The following is a 25,502-nucleotide window of genomic DNA, read 5'->3' as shown; positions in this document are numbered from 1 at the left end:
CTTCTATCCATATATATTATGTGAGTGTGAACTATAATTCTCATGCTTTGTTTATGACTTTTACACATTTAAATCTAACTTATGAGTTATTTAAGGGGCTTATTCTTTCCATGTGCTTGCGCATGTTTTACTTTCATACCAGAAATACGTATCAGATATTCTTCAGAAGGTTTCTTTTATCCCACTTTTTCTTTTTTATTGCATATCTGTTTATAGAGAGCCTGTTAAGTCTGTTGTTTTCTATTTATTCCTTACCTTTTTTATGTGCGCTTGAATGGTAAGAGTTGCTCCCTGTCTATTAACTATTTCTCACTTATGTACCCTTATTTCTCACATTATTAATAATTACTCATTTCCTTTGTTACTTATCACTCCTTATATGTTTGTTCAGAACTCATTAACAGTACTGAAAAGATGATCTAAAGAACACTTGATGTAGTTTTAGTTCTGTTGGTACACTTTCTGTACAAATTCAAGGCAGGAGTTATTTGAAATATAAAAGTATTACCATATGATGTTGTGCCTTTACCATCTAATATATCCATCTACCCTCTCAGTTAAGACAGATGATGAATTTACTTTCATTTGGAATAGTAAAACTTTTTTTGAATGGAAACTTATGAAATTTCAGACGATTTCATTTCAATGATTTAGTATTCTCTATTGTGCTTATTACTCTATTTTCTCTGGTTTAATCTTGTTTACTGTCTGTCCATAGGGTTGTTAATTTGCTGTTTTAAGAGTTTCATACTGATGATGTGTGTTGATAATGTATTTAATGAAATATGTGCTAATACAGAGTTTCTTTCAAGCATTTAAGAAACAAACCAGAGAGTCACTTTATTTTGTAACATAATTATCTGTAGTGTATGAGATCTGTAAATGAATTTGAAAAAAGGTATTTTATTATCTTGTTGAAGATTTATTGCTATAGCTGTGTTACTTTCCAACAGCACACTCTAACTGGCCACTCGGGTAAAGTAATGGCAGCAAGATTTTTATCAGAGTCAGCTAAAGTGGTGACGGGGTCTCATGATCGCACCTTGAAGATATGGGATCTTAGAAGTCGTTCATGTAAGTGAAACCTGAATTTTATGTACAGGTTCAGATCTGAATATTTTTCAAGTTAGATATGATTGTCTCTGTTGATTTTCTGGTAAGCACCTGGCAAACTCAGTCAATTCTGAACATATCATAGTTAACATATCATAGTTATCAAGAAGTATATATTTTGTATCTGTTATACTTAATTGCGGTCTCCTGTGTTAGTGAGGTAGTGCAAGGAAACAGATGAGGAATGGCCCACCCCACCCACATACACATGTATATATATAAACGCCCACACACACACATATACATACATATACCTTTTGATGTATACATACCTATACATACTCAGACAGCTCCTTTTCCACATCCAGGCCCCACATACCATTCCATGGTTTACCTCAAATGCTTCACATTCCCTGGTTCAATCCATTGACAGCACATCGACCCCGGTATACCACATCATTCCATTTCACTTTATTCCTTGCACACCTTTCACCCTCCTTTACGTTCAAGTCCTGATTGCTCAAAATCTTTTTCACTCCATCCTTCCACCTCCAATTTGGTCTCCCGCTTCTTGTTCCCTCCACCTCTGACACATATATCCTCTTTGCCAATCTCTTCTCACTCATTCACTCCATGTGTCCAGACCATTTCAACACACCCTCGTCTGCCCTCTCAACCACACTCTTTTTATTACCACACATCTCTCTTATCCTTTCATTACTTACTCGATCAAACCACCTCACACCACATATTGTCCTCAAACATTTCATTTCCAATACATCAAGAAGTATCACAGAAAAATTGTTGCAGTGCAGCAGTTTTCTAAAGTTGCTTAAGGTTAACCTGTGTGAGACCTAACTTCATTTTCTAGATCTACATGGAATGTTGAAATTAATTAGGTGCATAAAAGCTGCATATAAAGTCCTTTCAGTTTCATAACTATTGATATGAGATGGATTAAGTACTTACAGCTTTTCAGTTTGCTTAAATGTATCCTCAGCATATGTCTTGTATGCTAAAGTAAAGCAGTGCTTTCACACTCATATAAGTGCTCCTTTACCCACTGAAGGCCAGAGTTTAGAAAATTAGTGGTGTTCCCAGGACCAGCATTAATCAAAGAAAAAGAAAAGAAATTATCCATCAGCTTATATGAAATATCAAGGAAAGTTAAAAGAATAAGGAAAATTTTGCAAATTTATTCATATTTGCCGCCACGCTTTATTCAATAGAAACAGTGCTAAGGATGTATGTATCAATTATAGGGGAATTAATCTGTTAAGTATATGAGGAAAAGAGTATGCAAGTGTTGATTTATAGGGTGATGGAAGTGACTGAATGTGGAGTGATTGAGGAGCAAGGAGGATTTAGAAAAGATAGGGAATGTGTGGATTACAATTTTGTGGTAAGAATGACTGGAAAAGTATCTAGCAAAAGAAAAGAAGCTGCATGCAGCTTTTATGGATCAAGAGAAAGCTATGACAGAGTTAAGGGGAATGCTCTATGGGATGATGTCTGGATATTTGAAGTTAGGGAACAACTGTTAGATGGTGTAGAAGCCTTCAGTAGAGGAACAAATGCACATATAAGAGTGGATGGAGAGTTGAGCAAAAGTTTTGGTGAATAAGTGGATGTAAGGTAGGGCTGTGTGTTGCCACTGTAGCTTTTAACACACATATTGATGGAATGATTAGAGAGATGAAAGCAGAACTAGGGAAAGGGAATGCAGGGATGGAGTATAATGTTGAGGTATGTTGGCTGATGACAAGTCTGTTTATGGATGATGCTATGTTGTTTGCTGAGAGTGAAGAGGAGTTGCAGAAGGTTATAAGTTTGTTTTATGATGTGTGAGAGTAGGTGACTGAAGGTAAATGCAAGTAAAAGTAAAGCACTGGTGTTTGAAAGGAAACTGTGCCAAAGTATAGATTTTGTAAAGCCCAGTCAAATGAGAGAAGAAAGTGCACTAAACTGTTATAGAAATGGGAGGAAAAAGACTGGAAGAGGTAAAGAAGAGATAGAATTTAAGTATTTGGAAGATATCTTGGATAAGTTTGTGATTATGGAAGGAGAGAAGGGAGAGAGCAGTACAGGGTAAAAGAGTCACTGGGTCCTTTAATAGAATAACAAAGGGTAGATGTGGAAGTTTGGAAGCTAAGAAAGGATTAAGAGAAGGTATAGTTCTCCTGACCTTGACCTATGAAGCTGAAACATGGATATGGAATGCGTCACAGAGGTCAAGAATCTGGTCTTTGGAAACTAGCTGTTTGAGAAGAGCATGTGGTATGACTAGATGGAATGAAGAAAGAAATGAGGGTTTGTATGAGAGATTTGGTGTGGCAGGGATTACAAAGGTGATGAATTGTGAAGTGGTAGAGTGGATGAAATGTAATACTTTGAGATGGTTTGGGCATGTGGAAAGAATGCAAGATGAGAAGTTTACAAGGAAAATGTATGACAGTACTATAAAAGAGGTTGGTATGAGAGAAAAACCAGCCGTGACATGGGGAGATAAAGTGGGAGACTATATTGGAAGGAGCAAAGTAGTGAAAGAATGCATGGAATGGTGTTTGTGAGGGAGGCATGTAAGGACAGGAATAAGTGATGACTCTTTCTCTGTGCACCCCCTTGATGGGAATTCCTGGAGGAAATGGGCATCAAGGATATAAATAGATAGATGAAGTGCTGGGGTTGGCATCATGCTTTTCTTGTTACTACTTGATATTATATATTGTCATGTTACCAACACCATAATTATCTTAGGTTATGAATTGATTTGCCCTTATCTAATTTCTGTAGAATTTGAAGTTTCTGTAAGCTGGTGACATTACTTGCTTTCTTTTTATTGTACTACCATCAGCTCTATGATTTGGATACTTCTTGGATTTCATTATAAGGGCAGAATAAAGACAATAACCACAAACATAGCAGAAATCACTGAGGAAGCAGGAAGCACATCACCAATTTAGTATGAATCTGAAGTGCGTGAGCATTCATGTTTTAGATATTTTCAGATTATGTTTATACTGCCTGTATTTGTTTTATTCTAAGGAGTAATTCAATATGATTCTATTGACATATCTATATATTATTTTTTTTTTTTATTACATTTTGTCGCTGTCTCCCGCGTTTGCGAGGTAGCGCAAGGAAACAGACGAAAGAAATGGCCCCCCCCCCCCATACACATGTATATACATACGTCCACACACGCAAATATACATACCTACACAGCTTTCCATGGTTTACCCCAGACGCTTCACATGCCCTGCTTCAATCCACTGACAGCACGTCAACCCCGGTATACCACATCGCTCCAATTCACTCTATTCCTTGCCCTCCTTTCACCCTCCTGCATGTTCAGGCCCCGATCACACAAAATCTTTTTCACTCCATCTTTCCACCTCCAATTTGGTCTCGCTCTTCTCCTTGTTCCCTCCACCTCCGACACATATATCCTCTTGGTCAATCTTTCCTCACTCATCCTCTCCATGTGCCCAAACCACTTCAAAACACCCTCTTCTGCTCTCTCAACCACGCTCTTTTTATTTCCACACATCTCTCTTACCCTTACGTTACTCACTCGATCAAACCACCTCACACCACACATTGTCCTCAAACATCTCATTTCCAGCACATCCATCCTCCTGCGCACAACTCTATCCATAGCCCACGCCTCGCAACCATACAACATTGTTGGAACCACTATTCCTTCAAACATACCCATTTTTGCTTTCCGAGATAATGTTCTCGACTTCCACACATTCTTCAAGGCTCCCAGGATTTTCGCCCCCTCCCCCACCCTATGATCCACTTCCGCTTCCATGGTTCCATCCGCTGCCAGATCCACTCCCAGATATCTAAAACACTTCACTTCCTCCAGTTTTTCTCCATTCAAACTCACCTCCCAATTGACTTGACCCTCAACCCTACTGTACCTAATAACCTTGCTCTTATTCACATTTACTCTTAACTTTCTTCTTCCACACACTTTTCCAAACTCAGTCACCAGCTTCTGCAGTTTCTCACATGAATCAGCCACCAGCGCTGTATCATCAGCGAACAACAACTGACTCACTTCCCAAGCTCTCTCATCCCCAACAGACTTCATACTTGCCCCTCTTTCCAAAAGTCTTGCATTCACCTCCCTAACAACCCCATCCATAAACAAATTAAACAACCATGGAGACATCACACACCCCTGCCGCAAACCTACATTCACTGAGAACCAATCACTTTCCTCTCTTCCTACACGTACACATGCCTTACATCCTCGATAAAAACTTTTCACTGCTTCTAACAACTTTCCTCCCACACCATATATATGACTTTATATTAATGAATGTTTAGATATAAGAATTAAGATGATATGAAATTCAACCTTAGGTATCCAGAACAGTTAAATGCCTCCCCCCAAGAAAAAGATGGGATTTTTTGCATCCTAGATACTCACTGGGGTTTTACATTTGATCTAATGGAGGTTTTAAGGTGGTCCTTCAATTTCAACCTGTATTGTCAAAACTTTGGTGGTCAGTGCTCATTACATATCTCCCTTGTCTATTTTGTCTCCACGTAATTAAATTTTAGGGAGAATAAAAAGATGTTCTGGAAGGAGGTAAATAAAGTGCGTAAGACAAGGAAGCAAATGGGAACTTCAGTGAAGGGGGCTAATGGGGAGGTGAAAACAAGTAGTGGTGATGTGAGAAGGAGATGGAGTGAGTATTTTGAAGGTTTGTTGAATGTGTTTGATGATAGAGTGGCAGATATAGGGTTTTTTGGTCGAGGTGGTGTGCAAAGTGAGAGGGTTAGGGAAAATGGTTTGGTAAACAGAGAAGAGGTAGTAAAAGCTTTGCGGAAGATGAAAGCCGGCAAGGCAGCAGGTTTGGATGGTATTGCAGAGGAATTTAGTAAAAAAGGGGGTGACTGTATTGTTGACTGGTTGGTAAGGTTATTTAATGTATGTATGATTCATGGTGAGGTGCCTGAGGATTGGTGGAATGCTTGCATAGTGCCATTGTACAAAGGCAAAGGAGATAAGAGTGAGTGCTCAAATTACAGAGGTATAAGTTTCCTGGTAAATTATATGGGAGGGTATTGATTGAAAGGGTGAAGGCATGTACAGAGCATCAGATTGGGGAAGAGCAGTGTGGTTTCAGAAGTGGTAGAGGATGTGTGGATCAGGTGTTTGCTTTGAAGAATGTATGTGAGAAATACTTAGAAAAGCAGATGGATTTGTATGTAGCATTTATGGATCTGGAGATGGCATATGATAGAGTTGATAGAGATGCTCTGTGGAAGGTGCTAAGAATATATGGTGTGGGAGGCAAGTTGTTAGAAGCAGTGAAAAGCTTTTATCGAGGATGTAAGGCATGTTTACGTGTAGGAAGAGAGGAAAGTGATTGGTTCTCAGTGAATGTAGGTTTGCGGCAGGGGTGTGTGATATCTCCATGGTTGTTTAATTTGTTTATGGATGGGGTTGTTAGGGAGGTGAATGCAAGAGTTTTGGAAAGAGGGGCAAGTATGCAGTCTGTTGTGGATGAGAGAGCTTGGGAAGTGAGTCAGTTGTTGTTTGCTGATGATACAGCACTGGTGGCTGATTCATGTGAGAAACTGCAGAAGCTGGTGACTGAGTTTGGTAAAGTGTGTGAAAGAAGAAAGTTCATAGTAAATGTGAATAAGAGCAAGGTTATTAGGCACAGTAGGGTTGAGAGTCAAGTCAATTGGGAGGTAAGTTTGAATGGAGAAAAACTGGAGGAAGTAAAGTGTTTTAGATATCTGGGAGTGGATCTGGCAGCGGATGGAACCATGGAAGCAGAAGTGAATCATTGGGTGGGGGAGGGGGCAAAAATCCTGGGAGCCTTGAAGAATGTTTGGAAGTCGAGAACATTATCTCGGAAAGCAAAAATGGGTATGTTTGAAGGAATAGTGGTTCCAACAATGTTGTATGGTTGCGAGGCGTGGGCTATGGATAGAGTTGTGCGCAGGAGGGTGGATGTGCTGGAAATGAGATGTTTGAGGACAATATGTGGTGTGAGGTGGTTTGATCGAGTAAGTAATGTAAGGGTAAGAAAGATGTGTGGAAATAAAAAGAGCGTGGTTGAGAGAGTAGAAGAGGGTGTTTGGAAATGGTTTAGGCACATGGAGAGAATGAGTGAGGAAAGATTGACCAAGAGGATATATGTGTCGGAGGTGGAGGGAACAAGGAGAAGTGGGAGACCAAATTGGAGGTGGAAAGATGGCGTGAAAAAGATTTTGAGTGATCGGGGCCTGAACATGCAAGGAATAGAGTGAATTGGATCAAGGTAGCACAAGGAAACAGACGAAAGAATGACCCAACCCACCCACATACACATGTATATACATACACGTCCACACACGCAAATATACATACCTGTATATCTCAACGTATACATATATATACAAACACAGACATATACATATATACACATGTACGCAATTCATACTGTCTGCCTTTATTCATTCCCATCGCCACCTTGCCACACATGAAAATAACAACCCCCTCCCCCCTAATGTGTGCTAGTTAGCGCTAGGAAGAGACAACAAAGGCCCCATTCGTTCACACTCAGTCTCTAGCTGTCATGCAATAATACACTGAAACCACAGCTCCCTTTCCACATCCAGGCCCCACACAACTTTCCATGGTTTACCCCAGATGCTTCACATGCCCTCGTTCAATCCATTGACAGCACGTCGACCCCGGTATACCACATCATTCCAATTCACTGTATTCCTTGCATGCCTTTCACCCTCTTGCATGTTCAGGCCCCGATCACTCAAAATCTTTTTCACTTCATCTTTCCACCTCCAATTTGGTCTCCCACTTCTTGTTCCCTCCACCTCTGACACATATATCCTCTTGGTCAATCTTTCCTCACTCATTCACTCCATGTGACCAAACCATTTCAAAACACCCTCTTCTGCTCTCTCAACCACACTCTTTTTATTAACACACATCTTTCTTACCTTATTATTACTTACTTGATCAAACCACCTCACACCACATATTGTCCTCAAACATCTCATTTCCAGCACGTCCACCCTCCTGCGCACAACTCTATCCATAGCCCATGCCTTGCAACCATATAACATTGTTGGAACCACTATTCCTTCAGACTTACCCATTTTTGCTTTCCGAGATAATGTTCTCGACTTCCACACATTCTTCAAGGCTCCCAGAGTTTTCGCCCCCTTCCCCACCCTATGATTCACTTCCGCTTCCATGGTTCCATCCGCTGCCAAATCCACTCCCAGATATCTAAAACACCTTACTTCCTCCAGTTTTTCTCCATTCAAACTTACCTCCCAATTGACTTGTCCCTCAACCCTACTGTACCTAATAACCTTGCTCTTATTCACATTTACTCTCAACTTTCTTCTTTCACACACTTTACCAAACTCAGTCACCAGCTTCTGCAGTTTCTCACATGAATCAGCCACCAGTGCTTTATCATCAGCAAACAACAACTGACTCACTTCCCAAGCTCTCTCAACCACAACAGACTGCATACTTGCCCCTCTTTCCAAAACTCTTGCATTCACCTCCCTAACAACCCCATCCATAAACAAATTAAACAACCATGGATACATTACACACCCCTGCTGCAAACCTACATTCACTGAGAACCAATCACTTTCCTCTCTTCCTACACGTACACATGCCTTACATCCTCGATAAAAACTTTTCACTGCTTCTAACAACTTGCCTCCCACACCATATATTCGTAATACCTTCCACAGAGCATCTCTATCAACTCTATCATATGCCTTCTCCGGATCCATAAATGCTATATACAAATCCATTTGCTTTTCTAAGTATTTCTCACATACATTCTTCAAAGCAAACACCTGATCCACACATCCTCTACCACTTCTGAAACCACACTGCTCTTCCCCAATCTGATGCTCTGTACATTCCTTCACCCTCTCAATCAAGAGAAAAGTGCAAAAGGTGAAAAAGAGGGCAAATGAGAGTTGGGGTGAGAGAGTTTCATTAAATTTTAGGGAGAATAAAAAGATGTTTTGGAAGGAGGTAAATATAGTGCGTAAGACAAGGAAACAAATGGGAACTTCAGTGAAGGGGGCTAATGGGGAGGTGATAACAAGTAGTGGTGATGTGAGAAGGAGATGGAGTGAGTGTTTTGAAGGTTTGTTGAATGTGTTTGATGATAGAGTGGCAGATATAGGGTGTTTTGGTCGAGGTGGTGTCCAAAGTGAGAGGGTTAGGGAAAATGATTTGGTAAACAGAGAAGAGGTAGTAAAAGCTTTGCAGAAGATGAAAGCCGGCAAGGCAGCAGGTTTGGATGGTATTGCAGTGGAATTTATTAAAAGATGGGGTGACTGTATTGTTGACTGGTTGGTAAGGTTATTTAATTTATGTATGATTCATGGTGAGGTGCCTGAGGATTGGAGGAATGCTTGCATAGTGCCATTGTACAAAGGCAAAGGGGACAAAGGTGAGTGCTCAAATTACAGAGGTATAAGTTTGTTGAGTATTCCTGGGAAATTATATGGGAGGGTATTGATTGAGAGGGTGAAGACATGTACAGAGTATATATACATACACAGACATATACATATATACGCATGTACATATTCACACTTGCTGCCTTCATCCATCCCTGTCGCCATCCTCCACACATGAAATTGCATCCCCCCTTTCCAGTGAGGTAGTGCTAGGAAAAGACAAAAAAAAAAAGACCACATTCGTTTACTCTCAGTCTGTAGCTGGAGATAGGAGAGAAAGATTACTTCCCATGTATCCCCTGCATGTTGTAAAAGGCACCTAAAAGTGGAGGGAGTGGGGGGCTGGAAATCCTTCCCTCCAGCTTTTACTTTTCCAAAAGAAGGAACAGAGAAGGGGGCCATGTGAGGATTTTCCCTCTTTGGCTCAGTCTCTGTTCTTAATGCTACCTCGCTAATATGGGAAATGGTGAGTACGTATGTAAAACTGTATATATGTATATTGTATTCATATATTTATACTTAATCACCGTCTCCTATGTCAGTGAGGTAGTGCAAGGAAACAGACGAGGAATGGCGCAACCCACCCACATACACACGTATATACACATTTTTTTTCATTATATTTAACTACTGTCTCCCTCATTGTCGAGTTAGCGCAGGGAAACAGACGAGGTATGGCGCAACCCACCTACATACACATGTATATACAAAAACACCCACACACACACACACACACACACACACACACACACATATACATATATATACATTTCAACATATACATACACAGACATATACATTTATACACATGTACATATCCATTCTTGCTGACTTCATCCATTTCCATTGCCACCCTGCCACACATGAAATAGCATTCCCCCTCAAAATATATATATTTTTTCTATTATACTTTGTCTCTGTCTTCCATGTTACTTTAACTTTCTAAAAAAGGAAACAGAAGGAGTCATGCAGGGAGTGCTCATCCTCCTCAAAGGCTCAGATTGGGGTGTCTAAATGTGTATGGATGTAACCAAGATGAGAAAAAAGGAGAGATAGGTAGTATATTTGAGGAAAGGAACCTGGATGTTTTGGCTCTGATTGGAAAGAAGCTCAAGCGTAAAGGGGAAGAGTGGTTTGGGAATGTCTTGGGAGTATAGTCAGAGGTAAGAGGACAAGAGCAAAGGAAGGAGTAGAACTAGTCCTGAAGCAGGAGTTGTGGGAGTATGTTATATAGTGTAAGAAAGTAACTTCTAGATTGATATGGTTAAAAGTGAAAGTGGATGGAGAGAGATGGGTGATTATTGGTGCCTATGCACCTGGTCATGAGAAGAAAGATCATGGAAGGCAAGTGTTTTGGGAGCAGTTGATTGAATGTGTTCGCAGCTTTGATGCATGAGACCGGGTAGTAGTGATGGAAGATTTGAATGCAAAGGTTAGTAATGTGGCAGTCGTGGGTATAATTGGTGTACATGGAGTGTTTATTGTTGTAAATGGAAATGGTGAAGAGCTTCTAGATTTGTGTGCTGAAAAAGGACTGGTGATTGGGAATTCATGGTTTAGAAAGAGAGATATACATAAGTATACGTATGTAAGTAGGAGAGATGGCCAGAAAGCATTATTGGATTACGTGTTGATTGATAAGTGAGTGAAAGAGACTTTTGGATGTTAATGTGCTGAGATGTGCAGCTGGAGGGATGTCTGATCATTATCTTGTGGAGGCAAATGTGAAGGTTTGTAGAGGTTTTCAGAAAAGGAGAGAGAATGTTGCAGTGAAGCGAGTGGTGAGAGTAATTGTACTTGGAAAGGAGACTTGTGTGGGGAAGTACTAGGGGAGATTGAATCTAGAGCGACAAAAGGTGAGAGGAAATAATGTAAGGGGAGTGGGGAAGGAATGGGATGTTATTGGGGAAGCAGTGATGGCTTGCGCAAAAGATGCCTCTGGCATGAGAAGCGTGGGAGGTGGGGAGATTAGAAAGGGTAATGAGTGGTGGGATGAAGAAGTAAGATTAGTTAGTGAAAGAGAGGAGAGAGATGTTTGGATGATTTCTGCAGGGAAGTAGTGCAAGTGACTTGAAGATGTATAAAAGAAAGAGGCAGGAGGTCATGAGAAAGGTGCAATAGGTGAAAAAGAGGGCAAATGAGAGTTGGGGTGAGAGAGTATCATTAGATTTTAAGGAGAATATGATTATGTTTTGGAAGGAAGTAAAATGCATAAGACAGGAGAACAAATGGGAACATCAGTGAAGAGGGCTAATGGGGAGGTAATAACAAGTAGTGGTGAAGTGAGAAGGAGATGGAGTGAGTATTGAAGGTTTGTTGAATGTGTTTGATGATTGAGTGGCAGATATAGGGTGTTTTGGTCGAGGTGGTGAGTGAAGTGAGAGAGTCTGGGAGAAATGTTTGGTAAACAGAGAAGAGGCAGTGAGAGCTTTGCGGAAGATGAAAGCTGGCAAGAGAGAGGGTATGGATGGTATTGGAGTGGAATTTATTAAAAAAGGGGGTGACTGTATTGTTGATTTGTTGGTAATGATATTCATTGTATGTATGGTTCATGGTGAAGTACCTGAGGATTGGCTGAATGCATACATAGTGCCATCGTACAAATGCAAAGGGGATAATGGTGAGTGTTGAAATTACAGAGGTATAAGTTTGTATGACTCATGGTGAGGTGCCTGAGGATTGGCGGAATGCGTGCATAGTGCCATTGTACAAAGGCAAAGGGGATAAGAGTGAGTGCTCAAATTACAGAGGTATAAGTTTGTTGAGTATTCCTGGTAAATTATATGGGAGGGTATTGATTGAGAGGGTGAAGGCATGTACAGAGCATCAGATTGGGGAAGAGCAGTGTGGTTTCAGAAGTGGTAGAGGATGTGTGGATCAGGTGTTTGCTTTGAAGAATGTATGTGAGAAATACTTAGAAAAGCAAATGGATTTGTATGTAGCATTTATGGATCTGGAGAAGGCATATGATAGAGTTGATAGAGATGCTCTGTGGAAGGTATTAAGAATATATGGTGTGGGAGGCAAGTTGTTAGAAGCAGTGAAAAGTTTTTATCGAGGATGTAAGGCATGTGTACGTGTAGGAAGAGAGGAAAGTGATTGGTTCTCAGTGAATGTAGGTTTGCGGCAGGGGTGTGTGATGTCTCCATGGTTGTTTAATTTGTTTATGGATGGGGTTGTTAGGGAGGTAAATGCAAAAGTTTTGGAAAGAGGGGCAAGTATGAAGTCTGTTGGGGATGAGAGAGCTTGGGAAGTGAGTCAGTTGTTGTTCGCTGATGATACAGCGCTGGTGGCTGATTCATGTGAGAAACTGCAGAAGCTGGTGACTGAGTTTGGTAAAGTGTGTGGAAGAAGGAAGTTAAGAGTAAATGTGAATAAGAGCAAGGTTATTAGGTACAGTAGGGTTGAGGGTCAAGTCTATTGGGAGGTGAGTTTGAATGGAGAAAAACTGGAGGAAGTGAAGTGTTTTAGATATCTGGGAGTGGATCTGGCAGCGGATGGAACCATGGAAGCGGAAGTGGATCATAGGGTGGGGGAGGGGGCGAAAATTCTGGGGGCCTTGAAGAATGTGTGGAAGTCGAGAACATTATCTCGGAAAGCAAAAATGGGTATGTTTGAAGGAATAGTGGTTCCAACAATGTTGTATGGTTGCGAGGCGTGGGCTATGGATAGAGTTGTGCGCAGGAGGATGGATGTGCTGGAAATGAGATGTTTGAGGACAATGTGTGTGTGAGGTGGTTTGATCGAGTGAGTAACGTAAGGGTAAGAGTGATGTGTGGAAATAAAAAGAGCATGGTTGAGAGAGCAGAAGAGGGTGTTTTGAAGTGGTTTGGGCACATGGAGAGAATGAGTGAGGAAAGATTGACCAAGAGGATATATGTGTCGGAGGTGGAGGGAACGAGGAGAAGAGGGAGACCAAATTGGAGGTGGAAAGATGGAGTGAAAAAGATTTTGTGTGATCGGGGCCTGAACATGCAAGGAATAGAGTGAATTGGATCAAGGTAGCACAAGGAAACAGACGAAAGAATGACCCAACCCACCCACATACACATGTATATACATACACGTCCACACACGCAAATATACATACCTGTATATCTCAACGTATACATATATATACAAACACAGACATATACATATATACACATGTACGCAATTCATACTATCTGCCTTTATTCATTCCCATCGCCACCTTGCCACACATGAAAATAACAACCCCCTCCCCCCTAATGTGTGCTAGTTAGCGCTAGGAAGAGACAACAAAGGCCCCATTCGTTCACACTCAGTCTCTAGCTGTCATGCAATAATACACTGAAACCACAGCTCCCTTTCCACATCCAGGCCCCACACAACTTTCCATGGTTTACCCCAGATGCTTCACATGCCCTCGTTCAATCCATTGACAGCACGTCGACCCCGGTATACCACATCATTCCAATTCACTGTATTCCTTGCATGCCTTTCACCCTCTTGCATGTTCAGGCCCCGATCACTCAAAATCTTTTTCACTTCATCTTTCCACCTCCAATTTGGTCTCCCACTTCTTGTTCCCTCCACCTCTGACACATATATCCTCTTGGTCAATCTTTCCTCACTCATTCACTCCATGTGACCAAACCATTTCAAAACACCCTCTTCTGCTCTCTCAACCACACTCTTTTTATTAACACACATCTTTCTTACCTTATTATTACTTACTTGATCAAACCACCTCACACCACATATTGTCCTCAAACATCTCATTTCCAGCACGTCCACCCTCCTGCGCACAACTCTATCCATAGCCCATGCCTTGCAACCATGTAACATTGTTGGAACCACTATTCCTTCAGACTTACCCATTTTTCTTTCCGAGATAATGTTCTCGACTTCCACACATTCTTCAAGGCTCCCAGAGTTTTCGCCCCCTTCCCCACCCTATGATTCACTTCCGCTTCCATGGTTCCATCCGCTGCCAAATCCACTCCCAGATATCTAAAACACTTTACTTCCTCCAGTTTTTCTCCATTCAAACTTACCTCCCAATTGACTTGTCCCTCAACCCTACTGTACCTAATAACCTTGCTCTTATTCACATTTACTCTCAACTTTCTTCTTTCACACACTTTACCAAACTCAGTCACCAGCTTCTGCAGTTTCTCACATGAATCAGCCACCAGTGCTTTATCATCAGCAAACAACAACTGACTCACTTCCCAAGCTCTCTCAACCACAACAGACTGCATACTTGCCCCTCTTTCCAAAACTCTTGCATTCACCTCCCTAACAACCCCATCCATAAACAAATTAAACAACCATGGATACATTACACACCCCTGCTGCAAACCTACATTCACTGAGAACCAATCACTTTCCTCTCTTCCTACACGTACACATGCCTTACATCCTCAATAAAAACTTTTCACTGCTTCTAACAACTTGCCTCCCACACCATATATTCGTAATACCTTCCACAGAGCATCTCTATCAACTCTATCATATGCCTTCTCCGGATCCATAAATGCTATATACAAATCCATTTGCTTTTCTAAGTATTTCTCACATACATTCTTCAAAGCAAACACCTGATCCACACATCCTCTACCACTTCTGAAACCACACTGCTCTTCCCCAATCTGATGCTCTGTACATTCCTTCACCCTCTCAATCAAGAGAAAAGTGCAAAAGGTGAAAAAGAGGGCAAATGAGAGTTGGGGTGAGAGAGTTTCATTAAATTTTAGGGAGAATAAAAAGATGTTTTGGAAGGAGGTAAATATAGTGCGTAAGACAAGGAAACAAATGGGAACTTCAGTGAAGGGGGCTAATGGGGAGGTGATAACAAGTAGTGGTGATGTGAGAAGGAGATGGAGTGAGTGTTTTGAAGGTTTGTTGAATGTGTTTGATGATAGAGTGGCAGATATAGGGTGTTTTGGTCGAGGTGGTGTCCAAAGTGAGAGGGTTAGGGAAAATGATTTGGTAAACAGAGAAGAGGTAGTAAAAGCTTTGCAGAAGATGAAAGCCGGCAAGGCAGCAGGTTTGGATGGTATTGCAGTGGAATTTATTAAAAGATGGGGTGACTGTATTGTTGACTGGTTGGTAAGGTTATTTAATTTATGTATGATTCATGGTGAGGTGCCTGAGGATTGGAGGAATGCTTGCATAGTGCCATTGTACAAAGGCAAAGGGGACAAAGGTGAGTGCTCAAATTACAGAGGTATAAGTTTGTTGAGTATTCCTGGGAAATTATATGGGAGGGTATTGATTGAGAGGGTGAAGACATGTACAGAGTATATATACATACACAGACATATACATATATACACATGTACATATTCACACTTGCTGCCTTCATCCATCCCTGTCGCCATCCTCCACACATGAAATTGCATCCCCCCTTTCCAGTGAGGTAGTGCTAGGAAAAGACAAAAAAAAAAAGACCACATTCGTTTACTCTCAGTCTGTAGCTGGAGATAGGAGAGAAAGATTACTTCCCATGTATCCCCTGCATGTTGTAAAAGGCACCTAAAAGTGGAGGGAGTGGGGGGCTGGAAATCCTTCCCTCCAGCTTTTACTTTTCCAAAAGAAGGAACAGAGAAGGGGGCCATGTGAGGATTTTCCCTCTTTGGCTCAGTCTCTGTTCTTAATGCTACCTCGCTAATATGGGAAATGGTGAGTACGTATGTAAAACTGTATATATGTATATTGTATTCATATATTTATACTTAATCACCGTCTCCTATGTCAGTGAGGTAGTGCAAGGAAACAGACGAGGAATGGCGCAACCCACCCACATACACACGTATATACACATTTTTTTTCATTATATTTAACTACTGTCTCCCTCATTGTCGAGTTAGCGCAGGGAAACAGACGAGGTATGGCGCAACCCACCTACATACACATGTATATACAAAAACACCCACACACACACACACACACACACACACACACACACACATATACATATATATACATTTCAACATATACATACACAGACATATACATTTATACACATGTACATATCCATTCTTGCTGACTTCATCCATTTCCATTGCCACCCTGCCACACATGAAATAGCATTCCTCCTCAAAATATATATATTTTTTCTATTATACTTTGTCTCTGTCTTCCATGTTACTTTAACTTTCTAAAAAAGGAAACAGAAGGAGTCATGCAGGGAGTGCTCATCCTCCTCAAAGGCTCAGATTGGGGTGTCTAAATGTGTATGGATGTAACCAAGATGAGAAAAAAGGAGAGATAGGTAGTATATTTGAGGAAAGGAACCTGGATGTTTTGGCTCTGATTGGAAAGAAGCTCAAGCGTAAAGGGGAAGAGTGGTTTGGGAATGTCTTGGGAGTATAGTCAGAGGTAAGAGGACAAGAGCAAAGGAAGGAGTAGAACTAGTCCTGAAGCAGGAGTTGTGGGAGTATGTTATATAGTGTAAGAAAGTAACTTCTAGATTGATATGGTTAAAAGTGAAAGTGGATGGAGAGAGATGGGTGATTATTGGTGCCTATGCACCTGGTCATTAGAAGAAAGATCATGGAAGGCAAGTGTTTTGGGAGCAGTTGATTGAATGTGTTCGCAGCTTTGATGCATGAGACCGGGTAGTAGTGATGGAAGATTTGAATGCAAAGGTTAGTAATGTGGCAGTCGTGGGTATAATTGGTGTACATGGAGTGTTTATTGTTGTAAATGGAAATGGTGAAGAGCTTCTAGATTTGTGTGCTGAAAAAGGACTGGTGATTGGGAATTCATGGTTTAGAAAGAGAGATATACATAAGTATACGTATGTAAGTAGGAGAGATGGCCAGAAAGCATTATTGGATTACGTGTTGATTGATAAGTGAGTGAAAGAGACTTTTGGATGTTAATGTGCTGAGATGTGCAGCTGGAGGGATGTCTGATCATTATCTTGTGGAGGCAAATGTGAAGGTTTGTAGAGGTTTTCAGAAAAGGAGAGAGAATGTTGCAGTGAAGCGAGTGGTGAGAGTAATTGTACTTGGAAAGGAGACTTGTGTGGGGAAGTACTAGGGGAGATTGAATCTAGAGCGACAAAAGGTGAGAGGAAATAATGTAAGGGGAGTGGGGAAGGAATGGGATGTTATTGGGGAAGCAGTGATGGCTTGCGCAAAAGATGCCTCTGGCATGAGAAGCGTGGGAGGTGGGGAGATTAGAAAGGGTAATGAGTGGTGGGATGAAGAAGTAAGATTAGTTAGTGAAAGAGAGGAGAGAGATGTTTGGATGATTTCTGCAGGGAAGTAGTGCAAGTGACTTGAAGATGTATAAAAGAAAGAGGCAGGAGGTCATGAGAAAGGTGCAATAGGTGAAAAAGAGGGCAAATGAGAGTTGGGGTGAGAGAGTATCATTAGATTTTAAGGAGAATATGATTATGTTTTGGAAGGAAGTAAAATGCATAAGACAGGAGAACAAATGGGAACATCAGTGAAGAGGGCTAATGGGGAGGTAATAACAAGTAGTGGTGAAGTGAGAAGGAGATGGAGTGAGTATTGAAGGTTTGTTGAATGTGTTTGATGATTGAGTGGCAGATATAGGGTGTTTTGGTCGAGGTGGTGAGTGAAGTGAGAGAGTCTGGGAGAAATGTTTGGTAAACAGAGAAGAGGCAGTGAGAGCTTTGCGGAAGATGAAAGCTGGCAAGAGAGAGGGTATGGATGGTATTGGAGTGGAATTTATTAAAAAAGGGGGTGACTGTATTGTTGATTTGTTGGTAATGATATTCATTGTATGTATGGTTCATGGTGAAGTACCTGAGGATTGGCTGAATGCATACATAGTGCCATCGTACAAATGCAAAGGGGATAATGGTGAGTGTTGAAATTACAGAGGTATAAGTTTGTATGACTCATGGTGAGGTGCCTGAGGATTGGCGGAATGCGTGCATAGTGCCATTGTACAAAGGCAAAGGGGATAAGAGTGAGTGCTCAAATTACAGAGGTATAAGTTTGTTGAGTATTCCTGGTAAATTATATGGGAGGGTATTGATTGAGAGGGTGAAGGCATGTACAGAGCATCAGATTGGGGAAGAGCAGTGTGGTTTCAGAAGTGGTAGAGGATGTGTGGATCAGGTGTTTGCTTTGAAGAATGTATGTGAGAAATACTTAGAAAAGCAAATGGATTTGTATGTAGCATTTATGGATCTGGAGAAGGCATATGATAGAGTTGATAGAGATGCTCTGTGGAAGGTATTAAGAATATATGGTGTGGGAGGCAAGTTGTTAGAAGCAGTGAAAAGTTTTTATCGAGGATGTAAGGCATGTGTACGTGTAGGAAGAGAGGAAAGTGATTGGTTCTCAGTGAATGTAGGTTTGCGGCAGGGGTGTGTGATGTCTCCATGGTTGTTTAATTTGTTTATGGATGGGGTTGTTAGGGAGGTAAATGCAAAAGTTTTGGAAAGAGGGGCAAGTATGAAGTCTGTTGGGGATGAGAGAGCTTGGGAAGTGAGTCAGTTGTTGTTCGCTGATGATACAGCGCTGGTGGCTGATTCATGTGAGAAACTGCAGAAGCTGGTGACTGAGTTTGGTAAAGTGTGTGGAAGAAGGAAGTTAAGAGTAAATGTGAATAAGAGCAAGGTTATTAGGTACAGTAGGGTTGAGGGTCAAGTCTATTGGGAGGTGAGTTTGAATGGAGAAAAACTGGAGGAAGTGAAGTGTTTTAGATATCTGGGAGTGGATCTGGCAGCGGATGGAACCATGGAAGCGGAAGTGGATCATAGGGTGGGGGAGGGGGCGAAAATTCTGGGGGCCTTGAAGAATGTGTGGAAGTCGAGAACATTATCTCGGAAAGCAAAAATGGGTATGTTTGAAGGAATAGTGGTTCCAACAATGTTGTATGGTTGCGAGGCGTGGGCTATGGATAGAGTTGTGCGCAGGAGGATGGATGTGCTGGAAATGAGATGTTTGAGGACAATGTGTGTGTGAGGTGGTTTGATCGAGTGAGTAACGTAAGGGTAAGAGTGATGTGTGGAAATAAAAAGAGCATGGTTGAGAGAGCAGAAGAGGGTGTTTTGAAGTGGTTTGGGCACATGGAGAGAATGAGTGAGGAAAGATTGACCAAGAGGATATATGTGTCGGAGGTGGAGGGAACGAGGAGAAGAGGGAGACCAAATTGGAGGTGGAAAGATGGAGTGAAAAAGATTTTGTGTGATCGGGGCCTGAACATGCAGGAGGGTGAAAGGAAGGCAAGGAATAGAGTGAATTGGAGCGATGTGGTATACCGGGGTTGACGTGCTGTCAGTGGATTGAATCAAGGCATGTGAAGCGTCTGGGGTATACCATGGAAAGCTGTGTAGGTATGTATATTTGCGTGTGTGGACGTATGTATATACATGTGTATGGGGGTGGGTTGGGCCATTTCTTTCGTCTGTTTCCTTGCGCTACCTCGCAAACGCGGGAGACAGCGACAAAGTATAATAAAAATAAATAATAAGTTTGTTGAGTATTCCTGGGAAATTATATGGGAGGGTATTGGTTGAGAGGGCAAAGTCATGTACAGAGCATCAGATTGGGGAAGAGCAATATGGTTTCATAAGTGGTAGAAGATGCGTGGATCAGGTGTTTGCTTTGAAGAATATATGTGAGAACTACTTAGATAAACAGATGGATTTGTATGTAGCATTAATGGGTCTGGAGAAGGCATGTGATAGGGTTGATAGAGATGCTTTGTGGAAGGTTTTTAAGAGTATAAGGTGTGGGAGGTAAGTTGCTAGAACCAGTGAAATTTTTTTACCAAGGATGTAAGGCATGTGTACGAGTGGGAAGAGAGGAAAGTGATTGCTTCCTAGTGAATGTTGATTTGCAGCAGGGGTGTGTGATGTCTCCATGGTTGTTTAATTTGTTTATTGATGGGATTTGTTAGGGAGGTGAATGCAAAAGTTTTGGAGAGAGGGGCAAGTTTGCAATCTGTTGTGGAAGCGAGGGCTTGGGAAGTGAGTGAGTTGTTGTTCGCTGATGATACAGTGCTGGTTGCTGATTCAGATGAGAAACTGTAGAGGTTGGTGACTGAGTGTGGTAAAGTGTGTGCAAGAAGAATGTTGAGAGTAAATGTGAATAAGAGCAAGGTTATTAGGTTCAGTAGGGTTGAGGGGCAAGTTAATTGGGAGTTAAGATCTTTTATTGGTTTAGATCACAAGTACAAATCTGTTGTTTGTCTCATGTGGCCATAACATAACAGCAAAGGTGGTACAGAAAAAGACCAGCTCTTACATTGATAGATTACAAGCAGTAGTTCATTTTTGAGCAAATGTATTTTGATGTTTGTGGAATGTATCTGTCTTGTTAGATGTTCAGGTAAGGCTAATGAAAGGGGCACATATCATAGTGGTGATGGTAGAGAAAAAAACTATTTTGTTCTTTAAAACAGGTTTTGTTTACAGTGTGTGATGGTAATCCATTATATGATAAAGCTTTCCTTTTTCCATAGGTATAAGAACAATCTTTGCTGGGTCAAGCTGTAATGACCTTGTACCATCTGACAGTGCAGCAACAACTATTATATCAGGTCATTTTGATAAGAAGATCAGATTTTGGGATACTCGAACTGAACAATCTGCAAATGAGGTGCCACTCCAAGGAAAAATAACTTCTCTATCCTTATCAAGAGGTAAGATGGTAATTTCTTGATTGAAATTGATTTTTTATGAAAAATTTTACCAAAGTCTCATGTTATTTTTAAGAAACCCCAGACTTATAACCATAATAACCTAAGGAACCATTAGGTACTACTATTTTGCAGCATAGGCACAATTAACTAGGCCTGTTAAATCTATTACTGAACTTGGGCTAATTTTTTTCAGCCTGATTCTATTTGGACCACAAAACCCCTGTATTTAATTCAATCAGTTTCTAGTTATTCCTCAAAGATGAGGTTATCCTGTTGATTGGTTGTGAGGCAGCAGAGAAATCATTTTTTATTCCATTAAACAGGAACAAGTTGACTTAAAGGGTTAACCCTTTCTGTGTGGGTCTCAGTTTTCTGTACTTCACTTTTCGGTGCAAGTGTATTTTGATAATCTAAACTTGGGCTGCTGTAGTGATCATAAGTTGCCTGAGGCCATAATTCATTCACCCATATAAAAAAGTAGAGGGGTGTTCCATAAAACATTTGTGTCTTCTGCTATGCAACATAGTAATTGGGAGTGAAATTAGAATGGGTAAAGATATCGTTTTGAAAATATCAAAATTATCTATATTAAGTATCAAGGCCAGAGGTGGAGTTTTCCAAGTTATGAGCTAGGTTAAGGTTCAAGATTAACCTCTATATACATTGCTTAAAATTCAACCTGGAATTATTGGTCTCATGCCATTCAGTTCCTTTGATGCTAGGAAATAACTGTATAAAGTTTCATAGCCAGAGATTGAATTTTCTTCAAGTTATGAGGTAGATTAAGTTACAGCTTAAGTGTATTAAAGTGGCATGAGGCAAAATTCAAACTAGAATAATGGGTTTAACACATTTTGATAGTTTAGATGCTCTGAAACAACAGTAGTGGACAAAGTAAGTGATCCCTAAATATCTGCCATAGCCTGCTATACTATGTGAATGATACAAAAGCAGTCCGAGTAGTGAATTGCTTGTTATAGTGACCACATCTTGTACTGCATCACTCAAGCTTCGCAGTTTCTTCACAGTTGTTTGTTATGAAATTCTTTACAACTGTGACATATTATATATTTTTTTGCAAGAGCTACATACTCTTCTAGAAGTGGTCACATATAGCAGTGGCCTTGGTAATGCTACTTTGTTCATCCAAGAATTTACTTCATGAGCATGTCCACCTCCCCTCTGCCAGTGCATGGGACAAGCCATGTGATAAGTTGATTTTATGTTGTATCTTCATTGTTTCATATTTGGAAAAGTGTTTTTAATTATATTGCTGGTGGTGTACAAGTGTGACATGGGTCACCATGGATTTTAGTCATGCTGGTTTGGGTGTCAGTATGTGAAATGTAAACATGTATGTTCCCTTAACACTAGCTAGGGGTGAGATATATGCTTCCCTTCACATGATGTGGTTGATAAGTTTTATTAATTTGTGTTTTCATTGTTTCATAGTTGTGTAGGTGGGTTTTGCATTTTTAATGGTTTTTGTGAAATTAGGATTTTGATTTTTTGCATCTCATAGCTGCGCTGGGGTAACTAGTGTGGCATCTATAATGTGGATTATTTGTACTGTTTTAAGACAGTTTTAAAAAATTTATGTATGCTTTTAGTTATCTATGTGGATATGGTAAAGATTTGGATTAATTTTTTGGTGTTGCTGCACTTACACATTGCTCTCACCAAATGCACCACTTTCAGAAAGTAGGAACAGATTAAGGATCAAAGTAATGATCTTTTTCTCTGAATCTCAGTTCCTGATGCTGCATTACTGATGTAGGAAAGGCAGGCGTGCATATAATGGTTTTATTAAGATGTACTAAGCTATCATAGAATTAGTCACGTACTGACCCCTCATGCCCAAGAGGTTGTTAAACTAATCCTTTGTGCCTAACAGAATGTTAAACTAGCCCTTTGTGCCTATTAGGTTGACAATCTCTGTATGAGAAGCAGTATATAACGTGTATATTTTACCTTTTTGAATATATGAGATGAGTATCACAGACAGAGGTGGGTGATGACTGCATGTGGACCTGATAGCAAGAGGAGTAAGGAAGAGGGATGAGTGTTTTGGGAGGAACAGTGAGTGAATCAGATACATAATGCAAATGATCAAGTATTAGAGGCAGTTGAGGGTAAAATTAGGGGATATAATATACTTAGTGTGAATGGAAATGATTAGCAGCTTTGGAACTGTGTGCTAAAAAAAGGACTCTTGATTTGGAATATTTGGTTTAAAAAAGGGACATTCATAAGTAAATGTGAGTGGGTGAGGGTAGGGGTCAATAGGAAGTATTAGATTTGGGTGGGTGGGGTTAGGGGTCAATAGGAACTATTATTTATTTATTTTATTTTATTTTAATTTGTCGCTGTCTCCTGCATTAGCGAGGTAGCGCAAGAAAACAGACGAAAGAATGGCCTAACCCACCCACTAACACATGTATATACATACACACCCACACACGCACATACATATACATACATATACATTTATTTATTTATTTTGCTTTTTGTCGCTGTCTCCCGCATCAGCAAGGTAGCGCAAGGAAACAGACGAAAGAATGGCCCAACCCACCCACATACACATGTATATACATCCACATCCACACACGCAAATATACATACCTGTACATCTCAACGTATACATATATTTACGCACACAGACATATACATATATGCACATGTACATAATTCATACTGTCTGCCTTTATTCATTCCCATCGCCACCTCGCCACACACATGAAATAACAACCTTCTCCCCCCTCATGTGTATGAGGTAGTGCTAGGAAAAGACAACAAAGGCCCCATTCGTTCACACTCAGTCTCTAGCTGTCAAGTAATAATGCACCGAAACCTCAGCTCCCTTTCCACATCCAGGCCCCACAGAACTTTCCATGGTTTACCCCATACGCTTCACATGCCCTGGTTCAATCCATTGACAGCACGTCGACCCCGGTATACCACATCATTCCAATTCACTCTATTCCTTGCCCCCTTTTCACCCTCCTGTATGTTCAGGCCCCAATTGCTCAAAATCTTTTTCACTCCATCCTTCCACCTCCAGTTTGTTCTCCCACTTATTCCCCCCACCTCTGACACATATATCCTCTTTGTCAATCATTTCTCACTCGTTCTCCCCATGTGACCAAACCATTTCAATACACCCTCTTCTGCTCTCTCAACCACACTCTTTTTATTACCACACATCTCTCTTACCCTTTCATTACTTACTCGATCAAAACACCTCACACCACATATTGTCCTCAGATGTCTCATTTCCAACACGTCCATTCTCCTTCGCACAACCCTACCTATAGCCCACGCCTTGCAACCACATAACATAGCTGGAACCACTATTCCTTCAAACATACCCATTTTTGCTCTCTGAGATAATGTTCTCGCCTTCCACACATTCTTCAACGCTCCCAGAACATTCGCCCCATCCCCCACCATGTGACTCACTTCTGCTTCCATGGTTCCATCCGCTGCCAACTCCACTCCCAGATCTAAAACACTTCGCTTCCTCCAGTTTTTCTCCAATAAAGCTTACCTCCCAATTGACTTGTCCCTCAACCCTAATGAATCTAATAACATTGCTCTTATTCACATTTACTCACAGCTCTCTTCTCTCACACACTTTAGCAAACTTAGTCACCAGCTTCTGCAGTTTCTCTCCCGAATCAGCCACCAGTGTTGTATCATCAACGAACAACTGACCCACCTCCCAAGCCCTCTCATCCACAACAGACTGTATACTTGCCCCTCACTCCAATACTCTTGCATTCACCTCCCTAATAACCCCATCCATAAACAAATTAAACAATCATGGAGACATGACGCACCCCTGCCACAAACCGACATTCACTGGAAACCAATCACTTTCCTCTCTTCCTACTCATACACATGCCTTACATCCTCGATAAAAACTTTTCACTGCTTCTGAAAATTTACCTCCCACAACTTATACTCTTGATATCTTCCACAGAGCATCTCTATCAACTCTATCATATGCCCTCTCCACATCCATAAATGCTACATACAAATTCATTTTTTTTTCTAAGTATTTCTCACATACATTCTTCATAGCAAACACCTGATCCACACATCCTCTACCACTTCTGAAACCACACTGCTCTTTCCGAATCTGATGCTCTGTACTTGCCTTGACCCTCTCAATCAGTACCCTCCCATATAATTTACCAGGAATACTCAACAAACTTATACCTCTGTAATTTGAACACTCACTCTTATCCTCTTTGCCTTTGTATATTGGCAATATATATTGGCAATATATGCATTCCGCTAATTCTCAGGCACTTCACCATGAACTATACATGCATTGAATATCCTCACTAACCAGTCAACGACACAGTCACCCC

The 25,502-nt window shown here is 40.9% G+C and overlaps 1 protein-coding gene across 2 annotated transcripts in view; it reads left to right on the top strand.

The window, feature by feature from the left end:
• Atg16 (Autophagy-related 16) overlaps positions 1–25,502 on the top strand; it is a 111,995-nt gene that overhangs the window by 72,744 nt on the left and 13,749 nt on the right. For both annotated transcript variants that reach the window (XM_071682747.1, XM_071682754.1), the window contains exons 9-10: positions 954–1,074; positions 20,947–21,126. In XM_071682747.1, coding sequence (XP_071538848.1) covers positions 954–1,074; positions 20,947–21,126 — 301 coding nt within the window. The remainder of the gene's footprint in view (positions 1–953; positions 1,075–20,946; positions 21,127–25,502) is intronic.

This window comes from Panulirus ornatus, chromosome 3 (genome assembly GCF_036320965.1).
Source record: "Panulirus ornatus isolate Po-2019 chromosome 3, ASM3632096v1, whole genome shotgun sequence".
In the NCBI taxonomy this organism is placed as follows: Eukaryota; Metazoa; Arthropoda; class Malacostraca; order Decapoda; family Palinuridae; genus Panulirus; species Panulirus ornatus.
This window is presented reverse-complemented; position numbering and strand designations above follow the sequence as displayed.